This window comes from Strix aluco, chromosome 2 (genome assembly GCF_031877795.1).
Source record: "Strix aluco isolate bStrAlu1 chromosome 2, bStrAlu1.hap1, whole genome shotgun sequence".
In the NCBI taxonomy this organism is placed as follows: Eukaryota; Metazoa; Chordata; class Aves; order Strigiformes; family Strigidae; genus Strix; species Strix aluco.
The window spans coordinates 43,804,992-43,829,054 of record NC_133932.1 but is presented as its reverse complement, the minus strand read 5'-3'; the positions used below and the strand labels follow the sequence as shown (position 1 = coordinate 43,829,054).

Sequence of the window (24,063 nt, the reverse complement as noted above, 5' to 3'; positions counted from 1 at the left end):
ACAGCACTATGCAAATTGTCACATACAGTTTAGGTCCTTCTCTTCCATAAGTGAAAAATTTTGAGGAGGTCAAGGACTCCTCTAAGGTACTGAACTGTTAGAACTGTACATGTATTATACAGCCACTATCAGGGCATTTCGTGCATCCCTATGTAGCATTTTAAGATGTAAAACTAAGCTTTTATTGGTTTTAAATAGGGAAAAAACCCACAACATTGAAAACATGGCGGTTGGGAGCCTCTAACACTGGCAGTGACTGTGTTCTCTTTCTTGAACCTTTATTTGAAACAGATGAAGAAAAGAATAGCATTTTGCTTTTCTGTGCTTCCGTAGTTAATATCTGCAAATTTAGCACAATAACCAGCTATAAAGTCTTTTGTGGACAGTTTTCCAAATGCTACTTTCTGTAGCAGAATTCATTAGCATTTGGTACTGTTGGTTCCGAGGTGGGAGTGAAATATTTTGGGTTTAGGTAGAAGAGCGCAAAATGGATGCTCTGCCTTGGCCTCTCCTCTCAGCCAGTGTCGTCCCCCATCTTTTTTTTTTTTTTTTTTTTTTTGTTTCTGACACTTCTGCCATGAAGCTTTGAGGAGGTGTGTCTGTTTTCTTACTTAGTTCGCTAAGCCTGTGAATGTAGTATGTTCACTTGTATAGAGGGAGGAAGTATGAACACTCAGAAAACAGCCCTAAAGGCATTGTAAGTAGAGTGGGAATTGTTGCATGGGGAAGATAAGAGGTCTAGATCACAGAATCACAGAATTGTCTAGGTTGGAAAAGACCTTGAAGATCATCCAGTTCAACCATCAATGGTGATGATGATGATGATGAAAGATGAGGAATTCAGTATCTTTAACATAAAGAGGAAAAGAAACGTAGGGCAGCTTAATGATGTATAGAATGAAGTCTCTGTCTTCCTGTGTTTCAGTTGTATCCAGCATATTTTGTGAGTTGCAGTCATGTGAACAATGCTAAACAAAACACTGAGGAAGCCAAAAAAAGGAGGAACAAATAAGTTATGATACCCAGCAATCCGCTTCATATATATAAGTAAATGGATGTACAATTACTTACACTGTAATATTTGATTAGTTGAAAAATGGTAAAATGTTTTCGACAGGTGTACTCCAGACCCAATCCTGTAGTCCTGACAGAAGACAGTTCCCCCAGGAAAACAGTGGAAATTTGAGCTGTGTCCTACAGTCACAGCTACATCTGTGAACCATGACCTAGCATAACAGCTTGAAAGGCAAAGGAATTCCTGTTAAACTGAGTATCAAGTGAGATCACATAGTTCTGTCCAGTACAAAAGGTGTATACACAGGGTGCATAAACTGTAATCTTTCATTTTATTGATAGGTTTCTAGTTCCTCAAACAGTGTATTTGCAGTAACAAGGAAGCTTTACAGCAAGAGTGTAAAGCTCTGCTGCAACACAAAATATAAACCATTATTTGGAATTCTAGCTTCAGAGAAGTGCTGACTCATACCTCAACTGAAATTTTTAATCCTCTTTCATTTAGATTTGGAAGATGGTATATTGCCCAGCTTGTCACAGGAAACAATCTCCTTGAGAATATTTGTTGACATGAAGTAAAATTCTTCCAGGAGTTCCAGGGAAGACTACTGCTTATAAATGTGGCTTCATTGAATAGAGGCGTAGAGTTGTACATTGCCTTGAATTCAAGAAAAAGTGATGAAAAAGCCTAAATATTTCTATTGTAAGTCATTCACTCCACATTGGTGTAGAGCAATGAATGAGAATGCATCTGCTAGTGGCTTCCTTCCAAACTGACTAAAATGAGAGTAGGATCAATCCTTGAAGAGTTAAATGTTTGGTCAGCTCTATCTGTTAGGTTTCTCTACTAAGCTTCTGCAAGCAAGGTCAGCATTTTGCTTTGTCAAGCCATATTCACGTAGTCTCAGTCTTTAAAGACTACCACAGACAAAATTATTATCAGTCTCAACAGACTATGAGCCAGCCCCATGGTGTTATTGACAAGACATGAAATAACAAGAATTTATAAGAATAATCACATGGCATAGAAACTCTGGTTTATCAACCTGGTTACTAAGTGAATTATTGGACTCCATTCCTGGGGGTCATGAAATTGCTCTATTTTTATATCTGTGTTAGATATTACACCAACTGGTAAAACTTCCTGCATTTCTTATATAATACTTGCCAGGAGTGACACCTCCCAAAGCAAGACCCATTCAGGTCAGTGAGGACTTTTATATTAAAAGCAGTATGAATGATCTAATAGGTAAAACGACTTTGACAAATTGAAAAAAGTAAGTACTGCCTGAGACTGAAAAGGCTCTTCTCCATCACTCTGAGTGATTAAGGTGACGGTATTACTTAAGATGAATTGAACTATGAACATCCTTAGAGATATTCTCAAGGAACTAGCAATCAGTCTTTCTCTGTCCCCATCCTATACTATTTATTTATTGTATTACATAGTTGTTTTCACTGAAATCTTTCAGTTTTAGTCATCTTTTTTGGTGATCTCACATGAACAACATATTTACTGTTGTTGAAACAAGTGAAGCTTTAATATTCTATACAATTGCAACATAAAAATGGTACTTACAATAAGCTGGAAATAGATAAAAGGTTGTTTGACCATACAGGTTCTGTGCAGTAATTTGGTCAGAGAGAGGCCTCAGTGAAGGGTGCAGTAGAAAAACATTTAATCATCCAGATATGCTATATTCAAACTGCTGACTGTTTTCTCCAGGTCAGTACCACACTGAATTTGGATGTAGACGATTCTCTTCAGACACAGCTAGTTAACATAGCCTATGGGGCCCAGGAGCTCTTTCACTCTTTAACCTCTCTCTTTCTCTCTCTTAACCGCTTTCCCTCTCTCCCAGGGCCACTTACACCAACCCATCTCTGTTTTGTGGCACCTTTTGCAATGTAGCACCAAGCTGACCCTTCCCAGCCCAGATGAGTACAAGAGCTAGCCAGCCACCAGGCACGTAGCCTCTACAGGAAGAGATCACTACAGCAGTAAAGTTTTGTTAAGTCAGGTGTATGAAGTGATACACAGTGCTCTTGTCTCTTTGTCTTTCTTAACCAAACATCAGTTTAAAAGAACTTTACAGGTATTACGAGTTTCCCATAGAAAACTGGACTAAATTTCTCAGAGCTTCAACTTTGGAGGTGAACCAGAGATGTCCTTGTTTCCTCTTACTCCTTGCAACAGTGCTTTCCAGTGCCTGATTTCACTTCTGTATTTAGTGGCATCTTCAAAATTAACTATGTCTTTATGAACTTGACAGCAGTACAATTCATGATCATTAGAGGTACTAGCATAAACATTTCTCTTTGCACATGTATACCCCTCAGAAATAAACACATTACATTTTATTAGATCAGTGCCCTGTCAGATGCTGAGTGCTCTCCTTTCCAGATGAAGTAAAGGAATGAAGGAGTGGAAGTGTCCAGTTCTTTCTGGAGACGTTCAGGACATCTTAAAATATGGCCCATCAACTTTAGTTTCTAGATGCAGCTGCCATTTTCATTTGTAGAACTCTAAGCCTTGGTCAGCTTCCCTGTGAAAAATATTAGCCTTTACTGACTGACTCGAGATCAAGTTCTGCCCATCTCATGTTGACCTGCAGATGTGTACAAACACTAACAAATTCATTTTTCCAAGAAGCAGTCTGCCTAAGTTCCCAGTAGCAAATGGTGGTGCCCAATTAAACTGGACTTGTATCATTTTTGAGTTCAAACTAAAGGCATTGGCACGGTTGCTGTAATGTTTGGGGAGGCTCTCTCATCCATGTTACGGAGTTTTTATCTTTTGCAAAGGCTGTTTCCTGAATCCTGTTTCCTGCTGCTCTGGAGCTGGACAAATGCATAGCCCTTCTTATGCCTCTGCATAGGTTGCAGGCATCAATCAGTTCAAGCACTGGGGCAGCTTTGCTACAAGAAGAAGCGTCTGTGGAACAGATGAAGGCATGGATTCACTTCCAGTGAACTAGCAGACCCGCTGTTAAGGGGAAGTAAGCTGATCCAAAATACATGGGCAGAGCAGATGTTCCTTGGTTACCGGTATAAAAAATAGGATGGGATCCTGGGGCAGGACAGCTACAACACACTGGGCTGCCTGTTACCCAACCAGAGTGGAAAGCTTGGAAGATGTTTATCATCATAACAGTATTGTCAGGGACACATATCTAGAGTGCAGAAGGATAGATCTCCCATCAGGAAATGACAGCTCCGTGCTGCAGTTTTGGCATAAGCTAACTGCAGTACTCATGTACTGATGTACTTTTTGACTGAGACTAAGCAGTCAAAGGATTTCCCACTGATGAAGTTTTTACATGAATAATCTTCCTCCTACCTGTGCGGGGACCATAGATGGAAGGAAAGCAGTATCGGTGCAGTGCTCATTTGCAGCTGTGATATACTGCTCCGATGTCTGGTGGAGAAGTGGTTGACACACAGGAGCTCCAAACAAGGATTTGGTTGCAGAAAGGTGATCACTGATACATCCATTTTGGCCAGTTCTCAGGGTCTGTGCCCCCAGAATGGCTCAGCCATGTATTATGAGGCTGATGAATAATAATAATAAAGGAAAAAAGAAGAATTTTACTTGTTTGTTGAAAAAAATTGGGGTAGAATTCTGTAATGTAGAAAAAAGCCTCTCCAAGCAGCACAGGGTTTGTTTCTCGGTTAATTTGCAAATCTTATATTTTTACTGTTTTTAAACATGCTTTTCAATTCATACTCTTGGATTTGGGTGCAATTCTAGGGAGAGATGCTTGAAATTAAATTGTTGGCTCTCTGTGCTCTGTGTTAACTAACCCTCTACTAGGCAGAAGAGAGCATGCAGCTGGGGTGCAGATGGCTGCCATTTGAAAGCTGTAACACAGTAGTGCATCCCAGGGTACTTCACATCTGTGATGGGACTTTTACCCCTGAGCAATTCCCTGCTGTCTTTGCTGTTGACCAGCCACATTCAGCTGAACAGCCTCTAAGCTCTAAAGACACAGACTGATACCTCCTAAGTCATGTTGGTTGTCTGAACTGCTCTGCTCTTAGAGATGTTCCTTGACACCCTTCCTGCTTCTCCAGCAGCAGAGAGAGGGGGCTTGTGCTTCCTGGCTTTCTTCAAGTAAAGAGGGTCTCCCAAGACCTAGGAGAACTGCTATATTAGAACTTGATAGCTGTATCCAGCCAGACCCTGGTGCAGCTGCATGAGAGATGTTGAGGCCTGTCTTTAACTGGGGGGGAGATAGATAGGAAAGAGGCACAGAGTATAACTGGAGAAACTCGTGTTCTCTCTCTCTTCACTGACCCAGGATAGGGGGAGCCTGAAGAAAGGCCAATTGCTGTTTTTTCTTTGAAACTCTCCAGTGTTTAAGTTGAGACACAATGGATAGAGATGCTGGTTGCATTTGACCAACTGTGTAGCAGCACCAGCTGCTCTCAGCCAGCCTCCTAGCTACAGTAACAGTTGTGCTCCATCCTTTTCTGTAAGACGTTTGCAGCCATGTCTGAAATTTTCCCCTTCTGAAGGACAGGTTTAACAGCAGAATTTTGGGGATTTAGTGCTATACAGTACTGGCAAGTGAGACCCGTGGAAATTTTGTACTCCATTAGCAATAACAAAAGTGCTGTATTGTCTTATTTACAAGTAATCTGATTCATTAGGAATAAATGCCTTCAGTTTCTGATTGGACTCATAGTTAGTGTCCCATGAAAACAGGATAGGAGTGGCATTGCTGTTTCCATGCTGCTGAGGCAAAGAGCAAGCCCCAAAAAAACCCCAAATTTTCATGTTACAAACAAGCAATACCAATGGGATCTGTGGGAAAGCCTGTTTTACTCAAGATTGCAGTCAAGTACCATTTTCCAGTGAACTGACACAATTGTATTAGTAGTTTTGCAGAGTCTACACACACTGTCATGTAGTTGTGTTAATATGAGAAATTTGGGAAAGTATGCGTGCTAGAAAGTACTATTCATGGTGCTGTTACAGGATGAAACATACTGCACTAGCAACAGTGTCAGTAGTACTTCAGGAACTAATCTGATTACTTGAACAGAGTTTTCAGGACATTTTAAAAAAATGTTTCTTTCTTAAAAGAAGGGTGTACATGACGCTGCTTGTAAGGAGAGCAAACAGCTGTACGCTTGGAGCTGGGTTTCCAACTGTGTTGCAGGAGAGGTACATCTGTCAAACTGCAATAACACTAGGGGGAGGCAGACCCCTCTGTCTTTGTACCTGCTACTCTTCCCTGGCTTCAGATGTTATCATCATCTGAAAGAAGAAAAAACTGGCCATGACATTGCACAGAAAGGTCCCTGAACAATCCCAGCCCCTGTCTTTGGTAGAAAAAGATCAAGCTTAAAGAGTGAGCTTAAACATCATGCAGTGCAGTAAGGTATCATTAAATTACCAGGTTGGCTCCAGCATCTTTCTGCTTGAGTCAGCTGTCCTGCTGAACACAGACATGTGTATCTTCTTTGACAGCATTTTTGAGTATTATAACTAATTCACAAGCTCCCTCTGCTGGGCTTCCACCATAGGAGACTAATGGCAAAGCTCCTGTTCGGTTGCTTGCAGACTGACCCATTTTTTTCAGCTTATTTTTGACACTTTCTACAGCATCAGAAAAAGTATATGATCAAATTCATGTAAATGGCTTTTTAGAAGTGTGACAGAGGTTTGATGGGTTAGATGCATATTAAATTTTTTTACATGCATAGAAGAAGGCTTTTTCCATAATAATGTAAGTGTAGCTATTACCTCTTAAAAGTACTGATGCATCTATAAAAAGATAATGGTACTTGGCTTTCAGTAATACCTTCTATTACTTACATACAGGAGAGAGCTCTAAGAAAATAAATACAGATCTTTTGAAAGAATTAAAGGCTTACAGCCCTCAAATATACTCAATACAGTATGCAGTTTTATGTAGCAGTGGTTTTCACAAGGCAGCCAAAAGGCCTCTAGCAAGCATTCAGAGGAATGATGGAGTGCTGAAAATGTTATTGTAATCAGAAGCAAAGAGTTAGTCCTACTTCTTTCTGCCTAATCCTCAAGGTCAAGATACCTGTCTGCAATTTTTGAAACACATATCTAGGGCCTAGCATTGTCATGACCAATATATTATGCAATCTCTCAGAATCACAGAATCATCTAGGTTGGAAAAGACCTTGAAGATCATCTAGTCCAACCATTAAATCTCTTAGTAGATTAAAAGGAGTTGTGAAATTAATTACTTTCAACTAAACAATCTCAGTCTGAGAAAGACTGCTAACAACAAAAAGGACAATGTTCTGTGATTGCTGTAGATTGCTGACTTTTTGACAGGGATTTACTGAATAAAGTACCTTCCTTACAGAATCCACAAATTTGTGGAGGGCCTTAATGGGAGAAGGCATATTGTCTGCAGTGGCACAAGAGAAAAGTGGAGAGACTTGAGAAACAATCACAGTAGCTTTTTTACTGTAAGTAGGGCTCCTAGGCACAGGCAGTAGTACAAATACTAAGTATTATAGTGCTGCTTAAGTCTTGTGCCTAAAGTAAAAGGTATATGGAATGCAGGTGTCACAAGTGTGAGTGGAATGGTTATTTAACAGCACACAGCAATTATTTAAAACAGAAAATAAAGAACTCCACCAGCCAGTTGATACAGAAATTGCAGGGGAAATTGGAATGCATGTATTCCAAACTTTGATCTAGTGAGGAGACTAAAATGAACACTTCAAATGTGATAGGATAGGTTGTGGTGTCTTTAAAAATACAAAAAGACTTAGCTGAAATACTAAACCATCAGCAATATATCTCTTAGTGTTAGTCATCTTTTGGCTAAGTACTGACATAATAAAGAATAATTTTACCTACTGTGTAGCCAGCTCATATTAAATGACATTCAAGAAGTTTGTCAAAAAAATGCAGCTACCTCAAGCATGAAATTTTCTTCTGGGTAGCATATTCTCATATTGGCTTTATTCTTCATCAAAGCATCTGACATCTTTCACCAGAGGATGTGATATCAATATGCGATTTATCCTTTCAAAGCCTTTGGGATGATCAGTCTGTTTCTTTGCTGTCCCTAATTAAACATATTGCTTCAGTAATTCCCAGGGACAAGGAGGCGTTGCGACTACACTGAAATGAAAATGAACTCTGTAGAACCACGGCTACACCGTCTGTGGTTATGATTAATTTATTTTATGATTGTCATTTTGATCATAAGTTTTTAGCTGTTTTATTAAAGGTATTGAGAAGGAGTATACAGAGACTAGCCATAGATTTTATTTCTTGTCAAGGTGAAAGACATCTGAGGTTTTAAAACAGAATTGGTTGAAAAAAAAAGTAGCAAGCCAATGGAGATCTCAAGTGTGATTTCTGATCATTCAGCCTTTTGAAGGCCACTACTAATGATGGTAAGTGAGGGTTTCTGTTCTAGTCAACCATTTTCTAGAATAAGGAGCAAATACAAATACAAATCATATTTAAATGTGTTGGAAAACAGAGGCAGAAGCCCTACAATGGCAGTGGATTGAAGCACTCAATAAGAGATATTTGCAGTCAGCACAAAAATTTATTTAGCTATTAGGACACATCTCCTACCTGCCTTAAGCAGGCCTTAAGGTCTGTCCGAGTGGCCAGAGAGAATGTTGCTTTCAGGATATGCAGGTTATTTTCTTTTGTATTTTCTTTGGTAATGTGGACGTGGGTCAGGATGGGTTGATTCCTATCATCCATTCTAATTATGATTTTAAACAATCATTTTTCATCTGGCTTTGCATGTGGGCTTTTTTTGCATTCTGAAAAAGAGGTGATATTCATTAGCATATTTCGTTATGCCAGCCAAAAGGGTATACTGTGTATACACTTAAGTAATCATACTGCTTAAATGTTTGGCTTTTTATACTTACTTTATATTAAAAAATGGTGAGCAATGCATTTCTTGCTATACATCTTTATGCAGCATTGTGCAAGGCTGGATTTAGGTAGAAGTTTAAATCCATTTAAAATACACAATCAACATTTTAAAATAGTTATTCAATTTAAAAATTAAACACACTGAAGATAACAATAAGCTTAGCAAAACATGGGTTGTATTGAAAGCCAGTTGATTTATTAAGTAAAGGAACAATTACATACAGAAAATGAACTGATCATGATTTTTCTAACCAGCATGCCTTTGCCTTCCAGAATTACAACTAGGAGATCTTATCCTTCACATTTATTTTTAAAGGGTTACCTTGCTAATCCTTTTACAAAGTATAGAATTTGGAGGACTAGGACCCCAACTGCAAGATGGTAAAATGAGAGCTCTGGAGAGAATGCAGTGTGTCTCACCATGTCTCTGCTCACCTCATTTGCTTAGGATTTAAACCGTTTCTGAAATTCAGTGAAGCTAAAACAATTCATTTAAAAATGACTGGAAATGAGTGAAGTCTCCAGATGTTAAGGGCTTATTTACTTCTGCAGTAACATTAAAGAACAGTAATCAAGATCACAAGTAGGTTGTTCTCCAGATTGTACAAATTTCATAGTCATTTGGAGCAACTTTAATAAAATGCCTTGTTATCAGGCAGCAAGGTAAGATAAACCAACAAGATTTTTCAGCCATTAGTTTCCAGTCAAGTTTTAAGTGACATTAATTATCTGTAGCATCTTTTACATGCCAAATGAGAGAATATAATTTATAACAGATGTTGCCTCCTCACTTAATGCTAACAATATTTTTTAAACTTGAAGAAGTAATTGTAAATCCTATGATAATACAAATTATAGCAGAAACATTTTAGTGACAATATCTTGATATTCCAGTTAGTTTTAGGATTACTATTTATCTCATCAAGGCTATTTCTACAGCCTTTTTCTTTTTTCTGCCTCATTTTGCATTTTTTCTGTTCTCTTTTCATAAGTTGAAATATATTTTTGCAAAGTACAGCTGCCATACAGGCTTTCCCCTAAAGCCAAAGCACTACTTAAACTAAATTATTTTAATGACCTATGTATTGGTCAGTAATGTACAGACAGATTTGGCTGACACAGAGGAAATTGTAGATGATTGCAGTGAATTGCATGGCGTCGGAGCTGTAGTTAAAACCTGTAAACCCAATTCCTCACTGAATGCCTTAGGTCAGTAACTTGGAAAAGTTTGTGTCTGGTGAATACATGATTTGTCAATCTTACTTACATTTGACACCACTAAGAGTAAGGCATTAGTCATTTCTTAGCACTGCATTAAAGGCAGTGTTGACCTGTCATGATGCTGAAAGTCCCATAAACATACCTAGCCTCTCTCCTTGGAAACTGTCTTGGACTTCATTTTTCTTAGCATTTTATTCAAGTAAGAAGGCCTGATTCTTTTACTAAGATGTTTCTGAACCCCCGTATGTAGTATTGATTTTCAATAAAATTTAGTACCCTCGTCCTTGCTTCCTCTTTTATATTGTCCAAGAAAAATCTGTCTAGCTCAGTATGTCTCAATAAAGCCTGTAACATTTACTTCTTCTATAGGTCTGTTTTCCTTTGTCTTCTCCTAATGTCTGTTCCTCCAGTCTGGAGGCTGTTGTTCTACAGCTCTCCTGGTACTTCTTGTCAGCTTCCATCAGACTGATGGATCTCTGGGCAGGAAAGGCAGGAGCTCTTAGGGGACCTCTTTTCACCACATCTGTGCAGCTAAATACTTGACATTCACTTTCCTGAAATGGGATGAAACTGTTTTTGAGAAACATTATGTAAATTTGGTTTTATGTAAGGAACTCTTAATAATGATGTACATTCTGGCATGCTCATAAGACTCAAGGCAGTACTTTGTCTTGTGCACCAGCAAAAAAAGCAGCATCTTGAAAAATGTCTAAAAAATAAGATTATTGTAATAGACTTGATGTTTGTTTTGATTCTTCTGTTTAGGTGCTGACCTCAGCACAAATAAAATCAATTTGCCTGGCCATACTAGAATCAGGAAAGCAGTATGCAGTGAAGAAGAGAAAACCATTCCCACTCATGTATTCCTACTATGGAACAGAGTATCTTGGTGAGTAAAACACACCAACTACTTTGAAAGTGAATCTGAGCCAGTAGATGCTTCAGAAATAAAATATATAAAACCTACATGTGGGATTTCTCCTGACTGAGGTGGGATCATCCATCCTCCTGCAACTGCTAAGTGGGACTGAGGAGCTGGAGGGAAGGACTGATGCTGCCTAGCACTGGCGAATGCAAGAGGAGCCTATGCTGCACCAGGGGAGCAGCAGGCAGCAGCTTCCTTCCCTCTTTTCCTTTCTGCCCTGCTAAATCCGCCCTTGCCAGATGGAGGCAGTGAGGTGTGGTACCTGTGTAGAGAAGGTTACCAGAGAGAACTGTCAGATGTTATTTGTAAGCTGTTGGTGCCGCGTGAGGACTTGCAGAGCATTTTTGGCTGTAGCAGTGCACCTCAAGCATATGCTTGGCTCCTGCCCATTGTGAGCAGCTTAGTTGGAGCTCATCTGGAGCAGTGGTAAGGGGTCAGTGAGCAGGTCCCTAGTGGAGTCCCCAAGGCACAATATCCCACTGCAGAAAGACTGAGATTGGTTTGCAGATGTTAGTGAATTCTCTGGCAGGGGAGCAGAGGGAGAAGTCACTGAGTGGTGCTGCTCCACAGACCCTGGCAGGTACAGACAGTTCCTGCACTGAAATGCAGGTTTTAGCTGACTTACACTGTCAGTAGCTGGGAATACCATATATGGTCCAGTTTCAATTTGAGTTCCACAAAGACTTCAGAATAATGGTCTAGATTTGGTAGTGTGTCAAGAAGAATAACGTCTTGAAACGGTATTCAGTTTAGGTTCAGTTTAACTTCACGCACTGAGTTTCAGTCATATCAGAGTGAGAGCAGAAAAAAAAAATACGAATTTTTGCATAGCTAGGGGAACTGGAAATGACAGAAGTAGTAACAAATCATAGTGTCATGCACCTAGAAAGCTTTTATTCCAGGCACTATTGTAATATGCATAAGGAAGATGAAAGAGCCATGCACTTGACAAGGAAATCAGTCCTGAGGGAGAGTTGCTGTGAGATGGAGGTAGGACCTAAACCTACCCTTGAATTTGACTGTTTCTGTTCTTTACAGGTGCAGCACATGGGCTTTCATCAATACTTCAGATGTTGCTTTCCTATTACGAGTACCTGCAGCCAGCAGATCAGGAGCTTGTGTGGCAGAGCGTTGATTTTCTTATGGACCAAGAACAGAACAGCAACTGGCCTCCTGAGCTGGGAGAGACAATCGAGCGGGAGAATGAGCTTGTACACTGGTGTCATGGAGCTCCAGGTTCTTTTCTCATTGGTGCTATGAATAGCCAGATGTTGATCACATTGCTTTTCCACGTTAGATGGTTCCATGTAGAAGATAATCTCAGGTTAAATTTGACCAATTTTGATGTTTTATGAGATGCAGGCAAACAATTTAGGCTTTTTATTCCAGTTAAGACTGTTTTATTTATTGCTGAGAAGCTGGAAGGATAGGCATATATTCTGCCTTAAAAGCATAGGTGATCACAGCTGAAAGAATTCTGGTGATCCTGAACTGTATGTTTTCTGCTCTTGCTCCCTTTTGTGACAAGGCCTCAAGGAATGGTACAGCTGAGTCAGCATATTGCTGGACAGAGAAATAGTATGCAAAAGAACACAGATGCAGTCACACGTGTGAGTTTGGGAAGTCCTTCAGAATAGCTTTCCCCCCACCCCCATCAGAATCATAGTTTAAGCTGCACTTACTACATGGATAATGCATAAACTTGACCGAAGTCTTTTCATGTGAAGGGGAGTTTGTACTAGCAAGAGACATTTTTTCTGAAAGTCAGCCATATAAAACTGCTTTTCAGCAAAAAAGAGAATCAATCCTTAGTTTGGCTTCATGAGGTAAGGCTGATGTGTGTCAGTTCAGAATCTAATACTATACCTTAGCAATTTTGGCAAGTAATGCTGTATATTGAAATTGCTTTTTTGCCCCCAGGCAGAATTTTATTGCTAACTAGTCATATTGGCTTGGTAACATGAACATAGAATGTTACAGAAAAAGTTGCTTTTATTAAAGAATGCCCATGAGCATTGATGGATTGCTTTAAAAGTGTGCTATTTAAATTACCAAAAGTACATTGTAATTAACATCCCTTAAATGTGCTTTTTGTTGGTATGATTAAGGAGCAGGATTCTTGCTCTCAACAGTCTAATGAAGTGAAGTGAAAACATCTTTTGCTTACCAACCTTTTTTATTTTTAAGAGATAAAAAATACATCTACAGCATGGCTGGCGTAGTGATGAAACCTGCCCTCTTCGTTTCAGTATCTTAAGAGTGGTTTAACTGTTAGTGGAGACATAGGCTGTGAGACTCGACCAAAGTGACAGAATCCCAAAGGGCATCCCAAATGTCTCCTAAAGTTACTTAAGGAGACATTTACAGATATGCAAATTCATTAATTGCTATTGTTCTTCCTCAGAAAATCCCATATTTAGCCAGCTGAACATGCCAGCAATGTGCCCAGGTGGCCATGAAGGCCAATGGCATGCTGGCTTGTATCAGCACTAGTGTGGCCAGCAGGGACAGGGAAGTGATCTTACCCCTGTACTCGGCACTGGTGAGGCCGCACTTCGATTACTGTGTTCACTTTTGGGCCTCTCACTACAAAAAGGACATTGAATGACTCGAGCGTGTCCAGAGAAGGGCAACGAAGCTGGTGAAGGGTCTGGAGCACAGGTCGTACGAGGAGCGGCTGAGGGAACTGGGGTTGTTAGTCTGGAGAAGAGGAGGCTGAGGGGAGACCTCATCGCCCTCTACAGCTACCTGAAAGGAGGTTGCAGAGAGCTGGGGATGAGTCTCTTTAACCAAGTAATAAGCGATAGGACAAGAGGTAATGGCCTCGAGTTGCACCAGGGAAGGTTTAGACTAGATATTAGGAAGCATTTCTTTACAGAACGGGTTGTTAGACATTGGAATGGGCTGCCCAGGGAGGTGGTGGAGTCCCCATCCCTGGAGGTGTTTAAGAGTAGAGCCGACACAGCGCTTAGGGATATGGTGTAGTTGGGAACTGTCAATGTTAGGTTAATGGTTGGACTGGATGATCTTCAGGATCTTTTCCAACGTAGACAATTCTGCGATTCTGTAAAGCAGCATGGGCCCCACTGGAAAAAAAAAAAAAAAAAAAAAGGCAAGTTTCTTTTTCTCATTCAGTAAAAAATTGTATCTGTTGCCAATGTAAGAAATTATCTTGCCCATCCTTTTGTTTCTGTCAGTGTAAATAGGTGAGGAGAATGGGGATTTGAAACCAATAGATGACAGTGCTAAGAGTTTACTATTTTAAAGGCAAAAATTTGACTACTTTTTTAAATAGATAAAAGACTGGGAATGTTAGAATAAACCCTGAAAAGATTAAAAGTGGTGTTGTCACAGGCAGTGGATAAGTGCATCTTAGCGTATGTTTTTTAGCATACCAGATCCTCTGCCCTTCATATGTAGCATATAGGTATGTAATGTTGACGTGTAGAGCATGAGACTGCATTTTTTAAGTGTATTAATCTTTATTTTCTTATGTGTTCTACAAAAGCCTTGGCCTACCTATTACAAAAGACAATCTCACTGCTGTTTTCCTAGGCATTGCATATCTGTTTGCCAAAGCTTACCTGGTTTCCAAGAAGCCTCAATATCTGGACACTTGTATCCGCTGTGGAGAGCTAACTTGGCGGAAAGGCCTGTTGAAGAAGGGACCTGGAATATGCCATGGAGTGGCTGGTAGTGCTTACGTGTTTCTGCTGCTGTATAGGCTCACTGGAAACTCAAAATACATATACAGGGCACAAAGGTTAGCATTCCTACCTTTCTGGATTCAGGGTAATACCGGAAGGTTTCAGAACTATTTATAAAGCTGCTCAGAGTCTGCGATCACCACTCTTGGCTGTAACCTGAGTGTTTAAGCCTCAGGTACAATTCTGCCTGCGGGTTGTGGGGCAGGCGTGCTCTGGGAGGAGCCCTGCAGTCCTGCTTCTAGGCTCCCTGCAGCAGGTTCTCCCGGGCCCCCTCCCTCCCTGCCCCAGAGTCTGTGCTCCTGCAGAGGGGACCAGGGTGGAGGGAGAGGAATGGCACACATCCAGGTCTCATCCTGACATGAGGTCAGAAACAAGCCAAGTTGCGTCCAGGAGCAGAGTAAAATGTAATTTGTTCTGATTTTCAGAGCATTTAACGCTATCCCTTACTACTACAAGTGGAAATTAAGTATAGGACCTGCTTTGCTGTTATTTTACAGTTTTTTAAGTTTATCATTCCCAGCTTTAGCCAGTTTGACATTGTGCTGTTCAGCTTAGCTAGTCCAGCATTTTGTCCTGATGCAAGCAAGCATGGTCCACTGAAAATTCTGTCACAATGCTGCAATTATCTTTAATTATATTTCTGTATTTTACTGTACATGTTTGAAAACATAGTATTCAATGATTGTTACCATTTTCTTTACAGCATAAAATAATGAGGGGAAGATGTATAGAAATTAGGGTGACCTATTTTCAGCTGTTTGCTTTGAAGTGAGACATTTTATTTCTGTAGTTATTTCAGCATTACAGAATTTGTTGCATGAATGTAAAACATTGCTTGCATCCTGCTGAAATAACAAGCAAGATAAAAGTTATTAGAAAGTATTTCTTTAATAATAGGTCTCATAGAAATCAGAAAAAGTTTATAGCTCTCAAAGAGGCATAACACATGTACAGTTCACAAAGGTTCAGCTTTTCTAGATCTCATGGACCTCAGTTTATTGTGGAAATCAGAGTGTAAAATCTGCACTTAAGGTTAAATAATGAACATTCTACTTTTTTAATCATTGAATGTTATTAAAATGATGCTTTTGAACAACAAGTAAGTAAACATCCAGGGACACCAAATAATAACAAACTTTTTTTCTTTTTCCTGTTTCTTAGGTTTGCGGAGTTCTTATTTACAGAAGAATTTAAGGCTGGTTCCCGGGCGTTAGAAAGTGTATATAGTCTGTATGAAGGCTTCTCGGGAACTGTGTGTTTCCTGACTGACTTGCTGCAGCCCAACCAAGCTGAGTTTCCTCTCTTCAGTGTCTTTGTCTAGAGAGCAACATTCTCCAGGGCCACATCCTAGTGGCGAGGGGAGAGGGCACTGCAGTTTCACTTATTTGTCGAGAGAGGCTATTTACAAAACAAGCCAGTGGTACCACTAATGCTAGCCTTAATGTAGGTGCGAGTCAGGTGAAAAAGAAAATACACTGGGGCTTTGGGAGGGAAGTGTGTGGTCAAAAAAAATGGGTCAATGACAAAAAACATGGGGAAAGTGATTGAATCGGATAGGGTAGATATTTAGCTCTAATACAAAGCAAAATCTAATTACTCAAGTGAGAGAGAAAGAGGCATTATTAAACTTTTAATTTGGTGGTTACACAGGGGAAAAAAAAAGGCAAGCTAGAATTACAGGGACATGCAAAGAAGAAACAGTGATGCATCCAGTAGGTTTTAAAAAGAGACCTGCAAAAACAAATCTTCATGCAGCGATGGACTTATTGGGGAGGGTGTTGTAGACATGTCACTACGCTTCACAAAGGCAAAATCTGGGATTTTTTACCTAAACCACATCTACTAGTTCTAGTAACATGTATTAGAAATACCTGTATCTTGGAGCTCTTTCATCTTCGTATGCATATAATGATCGTTATGTAGATAGCTGTATATTCAGCCTGTAGTTTCACAGGTTCATTTCAGCTAGTGGGGTTTCATGTGTGTAAATGAGAACTGAATTTGACCCTTCCTTTCAGAGCTCAGTCTGTGGTGAGGAGCTGGTGTCCTTACTGATTTACTGCAACCGTGTCACTTCTTGTCAGTACTTTCCCTGTCACAGGGAAGATGAGTGAAGCCACGGACAAGACTTGTATCAAAAAGTTCTATAGCAAAGATACAGCAGGCAGATGTTTTTTTCATGGTACAGCATTACAAGATAAGTATTTTTCAGTGATGCAAAAGCTTCCTTTACAGATTAATTATTTTTAGCAACATTCCTGAACAATAACATACATATTTCAGAGAATGGAAAATCTATTTTCCTTGATGACTTGTTCACTACAAACCCTGCAATCTGAATGTGAAACCTTGGATGGCACACTGATCTTAAGAAAAACCGATAACAAAACTCAAAAATGCTTCTTTTCCTGGTTAACAAAATAATGTATATGCCCAAATGATCTGTAGCTATAGAAATAAGTGGGTTGCTCAACACTAGTTGCACTAGCACTTAAGATTGCAGTTATATGCTGTTTTATATGTATTATATGTATGACATGGTACTTGAAAGCTAAAGAAAATGCTAACGTAGATTTGTACTAAAAAAAATATAAAATCAATACTATTTAAAATATACTTACTATTTATTTATTTTTATTTATATGGGAATAATGTAATGCAATTACCTTTAAAGACAGATTGGGAAGACCAGTATGTCAAAAATTGCAGTTAGGGTGAAAAAGCTGACCTACGTGCACTGCCAAACAATGCAGTCTCTCTTCCTGCATTCTCAGCTGGAGGAGATTACAATTTCTTTATTTTTAATGCCTAATGGATTAAAGTTTCTATTTAATTTCAGTGGGTCTTGATCAGGCTATAAGTTGGAGCCAGGTCTTGCAGTCCTTCCACATTTTAATATAGTAATCCTATTCCTACTCTTGCCACTGTTATTTTAATGAGATGGCTTGCATAATTATGAGCTGCAGATTAGGATTTCTGCTATTCTGTTTTGCACTGTGCAGCTCTAATTAATTACTTAATCATAGAAGTAACCATATTTCACTGGTGAATACAGCAATGCAGTCTATCAGTTTGTCAAGAATTTAGGGATTTTTTGGTGAATGGAAATGTTAAAATTCAATATACAGTTGATACATGTTTATTATTTGTGGGATAAAAGGTCTTTTAAGAAAATGTCACTTACTGTGTTACTCTGAGAAGTGAGATGTGTACACATAGGGGTATGTATTTCACAGGGAGGTATACATAGGAGGCTAAATCAAAAACTCAGTGGAGATGTGTGCGTGCTCTGCCCAGCCAGGTTGCAATGCTCACTGTGAGATCAGAGCAAAGTCAGTTGTCAGTAGTGAAGATCCTAAGTCTATTAGGATTCTTTTCTAGTTGCTTCCTGTAATGCGGGTGTCTAATACTTTCATAACTGGAATATTTTTAAACATGTTTAAGGAAGGTAAAACTTGGCCTGTCCACTTTTTCCCTGTGGTCAATAGCTTTTCAGTCTCAATTTTTAATGTAGGGTGATGTCACTCAGCTAAAACATGTAAGTAACAACATTTGTGCCATAGCTTTTAGATAGCTACTGTAACTGTATTTTTTTCTTACTGTAAGACAGAGAAATAGGTTCTGCCATGACCTAGACTCAAGCTGTTGCAATCCTACATTTATTGCCAACCCTTTTATTTAAAGATGCAAACATAAAACAAAAATGCCTAGTGGTTTGATAACTACACTGTCAAAAAAACCCAAGCAACTCCAAACTTAAGCCTTAACAGAATCTGCGCATATCAGAATAGTAGTCATGACCTTTTGATTTTGTCCCCAGTGCCTACTTTTTAATTATCAGTGCGCCACAACATTTAATTGTTTCCAGTTAGTTATTTCTCAGGAGATTCTTGAAGAACTTTCCGAAACCTCAATAAATCTAGAGCACAATAAATCTCTACAGTAACTTAGATCCTGACCAAGTCAGGAATGCTGATATTGTAACATATACCACGTGTATGTTAAAATTTACCATACTAGCAGTAGATAAAATCACTCCATTTTATGATGATTAACTTCTGACAGTCATGTTTGCATTTATCTTTTAATGTAATTCTTCATAAATGGCAGGAAATATACATCAAGAATTCCCTGTCAGTTTTCTAGTGGTTTTCGCTCTGTGTCTCTTTGTAGAATTAATTCCTTTTGATTTACATTCAGAGGAGACTCTGATCTGCTCTGTGTTGGGTTCAACAGCACCTGCAAAACAAATCTCTCTGCAACCATTCTCCATATATGAAGCCATGTGTTTGGCTTCATTTGATACTAATCCTGTGAGGAAAAAAATAGTTATGAGTAAGAGTTAGTCCATTCAACACTGGGAAGACCCATGCAACCACACAGTTTTCAAAATCTAAGTCCCAAACATCTCCCTGCAAGTTACACGACTTTGGCACTGACTTCAGCAAGGGCAGCATGCAAACTCTGTTTACTGACACTTAAGATCAGTAACATAAACATTCAGTCTCATGGGATATATCTTGTAAATTATTGGAACATAATTATTCATCTGTTTCATTAGACATGTCAGTTTGAGTTCATTCTTAGAGCTTTGTGGCTTTTCTTACCTGACCTAGCCAGTTTAAGGTGGCCGACAGACATGCTGTAGTCACAGCTTCCGAACATGGTGTAAATATACCCCCAGGGCTCTTCTGAAAATGCCAATGATTAAATGAGCAGGTTTTGTTCATCTATTTCCTCCCCTTAATTGTCTTACCTGCGTTTTTTTTTCCTTTGTACTATATATGCTGTTAATGTACATGCTGTTGCAACCTTTATTTGTTGCTTTTAAGACATTGACAGGAAAGCAACCTGAGCAGAGCCATCAGCACTTTTCAGTGTAATAAAAAAAATAAGGTCCTTTGTGTTCCCTCCTTACTGCTTCAGGAAATCAATCACGCAACCTTTGCTAGACATTCTCAGCAGGATGCTGGTTCCTCCTGCTCCCAAATTGGGCTCTGATAGACTGAAAAAGTGTATTCCTAAACAGATTCTGCCATGGTGTTGTGACAAAGGATTGTGTTACTGGAAACTTGAGAAGCCTCTTTCAAAGTGTAAAACACAAGTTACTACGTCACGTTTGCACATTAGTTTCTTGATGGTGTTTAGTTTCTAAAGTGTAGGCAGTAGGAATTTAAGTGATGTAATAGTATTTCTGATTATGCTGTTAAAGCAAAGAGGATGCATTGTGTGGATATTGGTGCTTATTTGTGATGTACCTGTGTTTGTGTGGTGCTGTTTGTGAGTAAATCTGTAGATTACAAATCAGTTTAAGGAGCTGTGTATTATTCATGACTTTCAGTAGGTCATCCATAGATTAACGTCACAGAATAATTTTGAGGAAAACTAGATCTGTATGTCCAGATTTAGTGATCTCAGGTTTCATAGAGCCAGATGCAATACATTAACAGTACAGTTCTAAAAAATATACCTTAATTTTTTTCTGCTACTTGCAACTTCTCAGCATCGTAACATACTCGCCTTGGGACACTGCTTTCAATATCTGCTTTGTTTGCATCGTTGTTTCCTTCAGTTTCCCTGCCTTTCTTTCCCAGCCTATGAATAACTTCAGAAGACTGAAGCAGCAGCCCAGGTCTTTTGTGCTTGAAAATAAGATTGATTAATTTTGCTTAAGAGGGGTGTTCCACTTACTTGCATTACATTATTACATGCTCTCTTCTCACTGGCTCTGCCATTTCCCACCTGCTAAGGAAAACTCATTATACTGTATAACAACTGTCACTGATGTTTTATATCATTAAATAAAACAAAGAGAGACTTCCTAGGGAGCATGTTCACTTCTCTAGTATCTCAATTCTATTAAGACAATCAAAAACAAGTGAAATAGCTAAACATCCCAAAATACACATTTAGATAGTTCTGGGAAATGTGCACAAACTAATGCAAGTAAAGTGGTCACCTTTTTTGCTACTCTGTGAAATTAAGTAATGCCACTTTGATGTTCTAATTATATGGACATGTAGAAAATATGATAATACTACTGATTAGTTTTTAAAATACTGTGGAAAAATGAAATGCAGGTATCTAATGTATTCAGAAGTATACAGGTGCAATATGTGCAAATGGAAACTTTTGTAAGGAATCAAATTTTTGTATTTACATCATTATCTGCATGTACAGTTATAGCATCTGCCAACATATTGCATGTTTTATGCAAACAGTGACCTATTTTAGCATATGTATGCATTTTGAGTATATATCCTTGTTACTTGGACCCATAAGATCCATGGACAGAGTGTATCTCCGAGGTCTGCCAAATAAATCTCAGGTGCGGTAATCTTCTCCTACATACCTTAAATATTCACTGGCATGAGTGCATATTCTAATCTGTAGGAAGATTAGTATATCAGGAATAGGAATTGCCCTGCAGATTTTAAAGAGTAATCTTCCTGTGAAGAACTACGCTGATGAGCAATTACTGGCTAACAGCACAGTACAGATTGCTCTGAGAAGACATTTCAGTTTATATAAATATGTCCTGGACTAAGTAGTAAGCAGCAGAAAGCTAAATTGAAAGAAATTAAAAAATGACCAAAAATCACATTACTGAGGGAACAGCATACTTCAAAGCCATAAGATGAAAAATTCTCAGGGCCCACAAAACAATACAGCAATTTAGGGATGTGAATAAGTATTTTCCAAGAGAATAGCACAGTTTGCTTCATTGCACAGATAGTGGTACAGTGTGCACTGTACAGGTTTTAGCTGCCTTGAACAGCAAGCGCTTCATTGCCATTATAGCAAAGTCATCATATGCTGAAAAAAGTCTGCCTGTGAAGGAGTTGCCTGTAGCTGAACCTGCTGCCTACTCCTATCATTTAATGGAACGAAGTGATGTACACTATTGATGCTTAGGCAGTTTAAAAAAATAGATCCAAGAAGCGAACATGCACCAACTTTTCGACCTGCCTTTGAGTTATTAAACCTCCTGACTAATTTGTCATGTCACTGATGATCCTATACCCTGTATATTTAAAATTTTACATCATGTTCTGAAAAAAGTCAATTTATAAATAGCAATCTGCTTGAAAATACATAAGGCCATATTTATTTTTAATACTTACAAGGGAGTCCCTTGACTTTGTTCATTGCATAACTCAAAGAGAAGGTGGAGGCATTTAGGTCAAGTACAGCAATACCAACTAGAATGGCAGAAAATTAATTCAAAATTCTTTTGAATTATTAATTCTTTTTGCCTAGTGGTTTAATATTTGAATAAAAGATACTTTATAATACAGTGATATTCAGCAACAGCACTGCATGACTATACATGCATACTCCCCAGAAAATTTTACTAAGAAGACCTGAAGTCAATTATATGCCATAGTGAATAGAAAACAAATGCTGTTCATTTATTTCTACTTCATAGAGAATAGAAAGGCTGTCTGACCAGAAATTGAACTCTGCTTCTGTCTTCATTACCATGACCATACATGAGAAAAGAAAGATTTTCTCTAACAATGGTCTGATTTTGCCACCTATTTGGCCTCCTGCGCTCATTTTAAGGTCCTGATATGCCACCTGCTGACATCAGTGGTGAATCTGCACCTTATTTCAGGCCTGCAAGGTTAGGTCCTTCCACGTGTAAAATAGGGGCAAACCTGCATCATTCTGGACCCCAAGACTACAGACGTTCCTTTACACAAGTCCCATGGAATTGCTAAGGCTTGTTCATATAGCAAGAGGAAAGCACAGGTGTTTGCATATGCAGGGCCCTATTTGATAGCAGTTTTATACCCATTTTCCCTCAATATGTCTGCAATAGACATGAATGCCAATACCAATAAAAAGTACAGGGAACTTACATTATTTCATGTCTAGTTTGAGTTGGTGACACTTGATTATTCAGTATATTCCAGCATATGGTGTTCATTTCTTGAGTACGTGCCGCACCCTAGATTGGTTTCTCAGTGTAATAGCCATTTGCAGCCATAATATGGTACAGGCCCTTAGAATCAAGGTTGATTTGATTCTTTAGAAATGCACCTTATTGTTTAAAAGCAGGACCCCTGCTCTTCTAATGTTTTAAACACTGTGATCTTTCAGAATGTGTTTATTGTATTAGTTTTGTATTGTAGATTATGATAGAAACTAGATTTTATAGCTTTTTGAAAGCAGTGATAGTACTAAGCTTCATAGTGGCAGAACAAACTCAGTGTATATCCATATTATGAATATTAAAGCTGTGATTATATTTTGCCTTAAATAAAAGCCCAACCTTGAACAGTATGATTTTGCATTGGATTGCTTATTTCTGTACTTATCTTTCACAGTCCTGGCAACTTTTCCTTCCGGAGCAGTCATGACTCAGGGTTCCAAAAGCTTTTCAGTGGTACTGTGTTATCAAAGGTAAAATCATTCATTTTAGAATTAGACAAACCATCCAGGCTGCACATAGCGATTAGGTAAAGCTACCTCATGGTAGTCTCCCACAAGATAAGAAAATACAGGTTGTTTTTGGCCTGTAGATTAAAGTTTCCCACTGACATGTTTATTTTCAGACTGCTTATATCTCAGTACACGTGGCCTCTTCTCTTTCCAGAAAGACCCCTCCGTTTCCAGTGAAGAGCACTAGAGCATTAAATTCACCTTGGCCCACCCATAACAATGCCATCCTGAGCTGAGCTCAACTAAAGGTGAGCAATGGGACTCCAGATTTGCCAGTGCAGCAGTTCAGGAAATGGCCTCAACAAGGTGTTACTGACATTTTTGTGTAAATCTGGTAACGCCCTAAGTTGCATTAAAGACCAGTAGCAGACATGGAGAAGTAGCCCTTCATGTTATCCCATTAATAGGCTAACAGCATCTCAAACTCCGTATCTTGCCTTCCTGTTGTGCTCCTGGCAGGTCTGTAGCTAACCTCCACATGCTGAGCTGCAATTACCTGGGAACAGGCAAGGAAAAACAAGATCTGTCATCACCAGAGCCAGCTGAGCACCAACCAAGTGCCTGCACCAAGAGAAGGGGCTGTGATTGGAGGCTCCCCCTGTGCAGGAAACAGGCACCATCTGGCAACCTGACTGGGTACCTCAGGAACTTTGTTTCTTGGCAGGTGCTCAGATTCAGGATGTTGTGGAGAGACTGCAAAGACTTGTCCTACCCTGGGGCTATTACCTTTTACTGCTTGTCCATGTGGGCATCAGTGATACTGCCAGGGTGACCCTGTGCATACCCAGAGTGACTCTGGAGCTCTGGTGGCATGGGAGAAAGGCACGGGGTGGTCTTCTGGCTCCTGC

At 39.2% G+C, this 24,063-nt stretch overlaps 1 protein-coding gene across 1 annotated transcript in view; it reads left to right on the top strand.

The window, feature by feature from the left end:
• LANCL3 (LanC like family member 3) overlaps nt 1-23,056 on the top strand; it is a 39,459-nt gene extending 16,403 nt beyond the window's left edge. The window contains exons 2-5 of the mRNA XM_074814581.1: nt 10,901-11,024; nt 12,099-12,296; nt 14,616-14,823; nt 15,929-23,056. Of these exons, the coding sequence (XP_074670682.1) occupies nt 10,901-11,024; nt 12,099-12,296; nt 14,616-14,823; nt 15,929-16,088 (690 nt within the window). The 3' untranslated portion in view covers nt 16,089-23,056. The remainder of the gene's footprint in view (nt 1-10,900; nt 11,025-12,098; nt 12,297-14,615; nt 14,824-15,928) is intronic.
• Nucleotides 23,057-24,063: the final 1,007 nt, after the last annotated feature.